The following is a 7,415-nucleotide window of genomic DNA, read 5'->3' on the forward strand; positions in this document are numbered from 1 at the left end:
CTGGCCAAGATACCAATTTATTGTCACTGTGGTTACCTACGCCCTCAATGGGGGAACAGATAACCACATTCTCAATTAATGGGCACCCTTAAAAAAGCACAATTAAATAAAATTACATTACATTATAATTAAAACAAAGAATAGGCAAGAAATCCATTGATCGTCACTGTGGTTATCTGTTCCTCAACAGGGGCACAGATAGCCCCATTGGTAATCAATGTGCACCCTATAGTCAAACAAATTGTTTCTTTCCCTTGCCGGGATGAAGGCTCCTTCTTATCCAACTGTGGCACCAATCAACTCTTGACCCAGTAAGCAATGATCCTAACCTTTAAGTACAATATGATGCACAGAATTCCACAATCCTCAGTTGCTTGAAGCGAAGTCACAGGTGAGTAGATCTTCTTCTCTTCTTTCTTCTCTTTATCTTGAAAAGATCCAGCAGATGTTGACGCCATCTAGTTCCTATCAAGTGAGTTATGCAAGGCCTTATATAAGGCCTGTGACATAACATTCGACAGACACATGGTACATCCACCAATATGATTCGTCATATTCGACAATATGAGATATCTTCCCTTTTTGGGTGATGTGACGTCACCTTAAATGAAGGGAAGTATATGGTACCTGATTGGTTGTGCTTCCCTCCCCTTTAAGGTGACGTCACACCAAAAAAGGGATTAGTGGATGGTACTTGTGCTTCAATCAAGTTTGTAAGAGAAGTCATTCACTGACATACTTGATGCTTAGACACATGGAACATCCACCAATTGGATTAGACGATGTACCATACAGTATCTGTCAAATATGACGTCACAGGCCTTATATAAGACCTTTTCTCATTTGACAGGAAGGAGATGGCGTGTCAACATCATCTGGACCGGTTAAAGAAAGAAGAGAGGAAACAAGAGAACAAAGAAGAAAAGAAAGAAGATAAGAAGATTGACTCACCGGTGACTTCTCTTAATGCAACGGAGGATCGTGGACTTCTGTGCATCATTCTGTACTTCAAGCTGATGATCATTGCTTCATGGGTCAAGAGTTGATTGGAGATGCAGTTCGATGAGGATGATAAGTTTTCATCCCAGCATGGTGAAGTTATACAGTACTTTAATTGACTACAGGGTGTCCATGGATTGCTAATGTGGCTATCTGTGCCCCTGCCAAGGGTATAAATAACCAAAGTGACAGTCAATGTGTTTCTTGGCTAGTGTTTGTTTTTACTGTATTGTTAGTTGTATTTTATTTATTTTTGTATATTTTTCGAGGCACCACAAATGGGCAAAAGCGCTATTAGCCATATTTGGCTACTAGGGCTCTTGCTCATTTTTGTGTGTGTTGATGAGGGTAGAGGGGCTGGGAAATGGGGGTAGTTGCCCCGATGAAGGTGGTTGTGCCTCCCGGGCTGGTAGTGGGAGGGGTAAACCCCTTAATTACCATAGCGGTTGCTCCCCGCTAAGGTAATTAACGAGTTACTGGCAAGTAGCTAGTGTTTGTTTAAATAATGGTGCCAATGAAGACGCGGATAAGGATGAGCATGAGGATGGCTTTCTCCCTGGCAGGAATAAGTACTACTTTTATTTACTATAGGGTTGCTGGCTATTGATTGCTTTTGAATGGGCAAAAGCGCTATTCGCCTGATCTGGCTAATAGGGCTTTTGCCCATTACTGTGTGTGACGGGGGTATTGTTGGAGGTAGAGGGGGTGGGTAGTAGCGTTCCAATTGGTTGCCAATGTGACTATCTCTGCCCATTGTAGTAGATGTTAAAAAGAGTCAGATCTGTTGCTAATTCCTCTGTGATTAAGCATCTGTAAAGCTGAACAGAGCCAACGATTACCCACAAGGTTCACTCACTCTGTCTTTTCAAGGTGCATAACCAGAGGTTTCCCATCCAGCTGTAACTCATACCGCACAAGGTCTGGATACATGTCCTGGGGAGACAGAGCAGACAGTGGTTATATAGCACCCATAACCCGCTGTGCATAGACATTCTGCATCATGCCTGATTAGAAAATCACATGATAAATACATAAACCTCCTTTGTCCTGGTATGAGTAATATTTCCTCCCAGACAGAAAATAGCTTCCTGTTCATGCCCAATCCGGGTCGACCAATAGAAATCTGCCAATACCCAAATCTTAGTTATCTTGCATTTTGCACCAATTACAAAGATTATGAACGCCTGATTGTAAGGGACGGGGATCAGCCTCTGAATTTTCACTACTACTAGGGAGATCTAATTAAAAGGATCTGTCCTAAACAGGATCACACTGAGCTGAATGCAGAGATGTGTTAGAGGCGTTAAAACTAGAATATTATTGCCTTTAAAAAAAAAAAAAAAAATCAGACAAATATTAGTATTTTTATACAGTTTTTCATGAAGTTTATATTTTACATTTTTATTAACTTCGTAACTTTATCGCCTTCATTTTCTATCCCCATACATTTAAATCCTCCTTCCCCGTCTCTAAAGGAGTTTACATTGTCTTGGATTTAAATATATATATATATACAGTGTTCGACAAATCACCCAAAAATCTACTCGCCGAACAAAAAAATCTACTCGCCACCTAGCCCCGCCCCCAGCCCCGCTTTTTATATAAAAAAAAAACTAATACATTCCTAGTAAGAACAACATTTGTTTTTGGCATTAGTTTATTTATTGTATTACATTATACTACAATTAGTCCTTGTTATGTGTGTGTGTGTGTGTGTTTATGTGCAAATGTTCCTGAACCCCATAACTAGTGCCTGGACACCCCTGCGTCACAATATCTAAAGCAGCAATCCCGCCTGGAATCTTACCTGATCCGCAGTCCCTCAATGTCCAGCTAACCTCATTCCCGCAATGTTATACATTGGAGGGGAGGTGCTCCCTACCTGTCTTCTGGGTTAGGGGGGATTCCGATGTCTTCTATGTGAAGCTCGAGAGTTAGATCTGGAAGAAAGCAGTATAGGTTATTTTCGGTGTAGGTATAGGGCAGTTAAGATATATAGGGTAAATAAGAGATCCAGAGTGTGAGAGACAGAGAGAGTGGGGGTGAGAGACAGAGAGTGAGAGAGAGAGACAGAGAGAGAGACACACAGACACACAGAGAAAGAGAGACACACCGAAAAACAGAGAAAGAGAGACACACAGACACACAGAGAAAGAGAGACACACACAGAGAAAGAGAGACACACACACACATAGAAAGAGAGACACACACAGAGAAAGAGAGACACACACACACACAGAGAAAGCGAGACACACACGCAGAGAAAGAGAGACACAGAGAAAGAGAGACACACAGAGAAAGAGAGACACACAGAGAAAGAGTGACACACAGAGAAAGAGACACACACAGAAAGAGAGACACAGAGAAAGAGAGACACACAGAGAAAGAGAGACACACAGAGAAAGAGAGACACACAGAGAAAGAGAGACACACAGACAAAGAGAGACACACAGAGAAAGAGAGATAATGAGAGAGACACAGAGAGAGATAACACACAGAGAGAATGAGAGACAAAGACAGAGAAAGCGACAGAGAGAGTGCGACAGAGAGAGCGAAGAAGAGAGTGCGACAGAGAGAGGGAGAGTGCGACAGAGAGAGGGAGAGGGCGACAGGGAGAGGGTGACAGGGAGAGGGACAGGGAGAGGGCGACAGAGAGAGGGAGAGGGTGACAGAGAGAGGGCGACAGAGAGAGGGAGAGGGCGACAGAGAGAGGAAGAGGGCGACAGGGAGAGGGACAGGGTGACAGAGAGAGGGAGAGGGCAACAGAGAGAGGGAGAGGGCGACAGAGAGAGGGAGAGGGCGACAGAGAGAGGGAGAGGGCGACAGAGAGAGGGAGAGGGCGACAAAGAGAGGGAGAGGGCGACAGAGACAGGGAGATGGTGACAGAGACAGGGAGATGGCGACAGAGACAGGGAGAGGGCGACAGAGACAGGGAGAGGGTGACAGAGACAGGGAGAGGGCGACAGAGACAGGGAGAGGGCGACAAAGACAGGGAGAGGGCGACAGAGACAGGGAGAGGGCGACAGAGAGAGGGAGAGGGCGACAGAGACAGGGAGAGGGCGACAGAGAGAGGGAGAGGGCGACAGAGACAGAGAGAGGGCGACAGAGGGAGAGGGTGACAGAGACAGGGAGAGGGCTACAGAGAGAGGGAGAGGGCAACAGAGAGAGGGCGACAGAGAGAGGGCGACAGGGAGAGGGCGACAGAGAGAGGGCGACAGGGAGAGGGTGAGGGCGACAGGGAAAGGGAGAATGTGACACAGGGAGAGGGTGACACAGGGAGAGGGTGACACAGGGAGAGGGTGACACAGGGAGAGGGTGACACAAGGAGAGGGTGACACAAGGAGAGGGTGACACAAGGAGAGGGTGACACAAGGAGAGGGTGACACAAGGAGAGGGTGACACAAGGAGAGGGTGACACAAGGAGAGGGTTACACAGGGTGAGGGTGACACAGGGTGAGGGTGACAAAGGGTGAGGGTGACAAAGGGTGAGGGTGACACAGGGTGAGGGTGACACAGGGTGAGGGTGACAGGGAGAGTATGAGGGTGACAGGGAGAGGGTGAGGGTGACAGGGAGAGAGTGAGGGTGACAGGGAGAGTGTGACAGGGAAAGGGTGAGGGCGACAGGGAAAGGGTGAGGGCAACATGGAAAGGGTGAGGGTGACACAGGGAGAGGGAGAGAGTGACACAGGGTGAGGGTGACACAGGGAGAGGGAGAGGGTGACACAGGGAGAGGGAGAGGGTGACACAGGGAGAGAGGGAGAGGGTGACACAGGGAGAGGGAGAGAGTGACACAGGGAGAGGGAGAGGGTGACACAGGGAGAGGGTGACACAGGGAGAGGGTGACACAGGGAGAAAGGGACACAGGGAGAAAGTGACACAGGGAGAGGGTGACACAGGGAGAGGGTGACACTGGGAGAGGGTGACACTGGGAGAGAGTGACACAGGGAGAGGGTGACACAGGGAGAGGGTGACACAGGGAGAGGGTGACACAGGGAGAGGGTGACAGAGAGAGGGAGAGGGCGACAGAGACAGGGAGAGGGCAACAGAGAGAGGGAGAGGCAACAGAGAGAGGGCGACAGAGAGAGGGCGACAGAGAGAGGGCGACAGAGAGAGGGCGACAGAGAGAGGGCGACAGAGAAAGGGAGAGGGCGACAGAGACAGGGAGAGGGCGACAGAGAGAGGGAGAGGGCGACAGAGACAGGGAGAAGGCGACAGAGACAGGGAGAGGGCGACAGAGAGAGCGAGAGGGCAACAGAGAGAGGGCAACAGAGAGAGGGCGACAGAGAGAGGGAGAGGGCGACAGAGAGAGGGCGACAGGGAAAGGGTGAGGGCGACAGGGAAAGGACGAGGCGACAGGGAGAGGGTGACACAGGGAGAGGGTGACACAGGGAGAGGGTGAAACAGGGAGAGGGTGACGCAGGGATAGGGAGTGGGTGACACAGGGAAAGGGAGAGGGTGACACAGGGAGAGGGTGACACAGGGATAGGGTGACACAGGGAGAGGGTGACACAGGGAGAGGGTGACACAAGGAGAGGGTGACACAAGGAGAGGGTGACACAAGGAGAGGGTGACACAAGGAGAGGGTGACACAAGGAGAGGGTGACACAGGGTGAGGGTGACACAGGGTGAGGGTGACACAGGGTGAGGGCGACAGGGAGAGTGTGAGGGTGACAGGGAGAGGGTGAGGGTGACAGGGAAAGGGTGAGGGCGACAGAGACAGGGAGAGGGCGACAGAGACAGGGAGAGGGTGACAGAGACAGGGAAAGGGCGACAGAGAGAGGGAGAGGGCGACAGAGACAGGGAAGAGGGCGACAGAGACAGGGAGAGGGCGACAGAGACAGAGGAGAGGGCGACAGAGACAGAGAGAGGGCGACAGAGGGAGAGGGTGACAGAGACAGGGAGAGGGCGACAGAGACAGGGAGAGGGCAACAGAGAGAGGGCGACAGAGAGAGGGCGACAGAGAGAGGGAGAGGGCGACAGAGAGAGGGCGACAGGGAGAGGGTGAGGGCGACAGGGAAAGGGTGAGGGCGACAGGGATAGGACGAGGTGACAGGGAGAGGGTGACACAGGGAGAGGGTGACACAGGGAGAGGGTGAAACAGGGAGAAGGTGACGCAGGGAAAGGGAGAGTGTGACACAGGGAGAGGGAGAGGGTGACACAGGGAGAGGGTGACACAGGGAGAGGGTGACACAGGGAGAGGGTGACACAAGGAGAGGGTGACACAAGGAGAGGGTGACACAAGGAGAGGGTGACACAAGGAGAGGGTGACACAAGGAGAGGGTGACACAAGGAGAGGGTGACACAGGGTGAGGGTGACACAGGGTGAGGGTGACAAAGGGTGAGGGTGACAAAGGGTGAGGGTGACACAGGGTGAGGGTGACAAAGGGTGAGGGTGACAGGGAGAGTATGAGGGTGACAGGGAGAGGGTGGGGGTGACAGGGAGAGGGTGAGGGTGGAGGGAGGGTGACAGGGAGAGGGTGACAGGGAAAGGGTGAGGGCGACAGGGAAAGGGTGAGGGCAACAGGGAAAGGGTGAGGGTGACACAGGAGAGGGAGAGAGTGACACAGGGAGAGGGAGGACACAGGGAGAGGAGGTGAGGGTGACACAGGGAGAGAGAGAGGGTGACACAGGGAGAGGGAGAGGGTGACACAGGAGAGGGAGAGGGTGACACAGGGAGAGGAGAGAGTGACACAGGGAGAGGGAGAGGGTGACACAGGGAGAGGGTGACACAGGGAGAGGGTGAAACAGGGAGAGGGTGACGCAGGGATAGGGAGTGGGTGACACAGGGAAAGGGAGAGGGTGACACAGGGAGAGGGAGAGGGTGACACAGGGATAGGGTGACACAGGGAGAGGGTGACACAGGGAGAGGGTGACACAAGGAGAGGGTGACACAAGGAGAGGGTGACACAAGGAGAGGGTGACACAAGGAGAGGGTGACACAAGGAGAGGGTGACACAAGGAGAGGGTGACACAGGGTGAGGGTGACACAGGGTGAGGGTGACACAGGGTGAGGGCGACAGGGAGAGTGTGAGGGTGACAGGGAGAGGGTGAGGGTGACAGGGAAAGGGTGAGGGCGACAGAGACAGGGAGAGGGCGACAGAGACAGGGAGAGGGTGACAGAGACAGGGAAAGGGCGACAGAGAGAGGGAGAGGGCGACAGAGACAGGGAGAGGGCGACAGAGACAGGGAGAGGGCGACAGAGACAGAGAGAGGGCGACAGAGACAGAGAGAGGGCGACAGAGGGAGAGGGTGACAGAGACAGGGAGAGGGCGACAGAGACAGGGAGAGGGCAACAGAGAGAGGGCGACAGAGAGAGGGCGACAGAGAGAGGGAGAGGGCGACAGAGAGAGGGCGACAGGGAGAGGGTGAGGGCGACAGGGAAAGGGTGAGGGCGACAGGGATAGGACGAGGTGACA

General features: G+C 52.1%; 2 protein-coding genes across 2 annotated transcripts in view; both read right to left on the reverse strand.

Moving 5' to 3' along the window:
• Positions 1–7,415, reverse strand: part of LOC142495722 (zinc metalloproteinase-disintegrin-like cobrin) — a 1,243,131-nt gene that overhangs the window by 1,215,643 nt on the left and 20,073 nt on the right. The window lies entirely within an intron of this gene.
• The window catches only part of LOC142495724 (zinc metalloproteinase-disintegrin-like VLAIP-B), a 383,444-nt gene that overhangs the window by 302,156 nt on the left and 73,873 nt on the right, over positions 1–7,415 (reverse strand). The window contains exon 2 of the mRNA XM_075601590.1: positions 1,856–1,937. Within this exon, the coding sequence (XP_075457705.1) occupies positions 1,856–1,929 (74 nt within the window). The 5' untranslated portion in view covers positions 1,930–1,937. The remainder of the gene's footprint in view (positions 1–1,855; positions 1,938–7,415) is intronic.

The sequence above is a fragment of the Ascaphus truei genome, chromosome 5 (genome assembly GCF_040206685.1).
Source record: "Ascaphus truei isolate aAscTru1 chromosome 5, aAscTru1.hap1, whole genome shotgun sequence".
In the NCBI taxonomy this organism is placed as follows: Eukaryota; Metazoa; Chordata; class Amphibia; order Anura; family Ascaphidae; genus Ascaphus; species Ascaphus truei.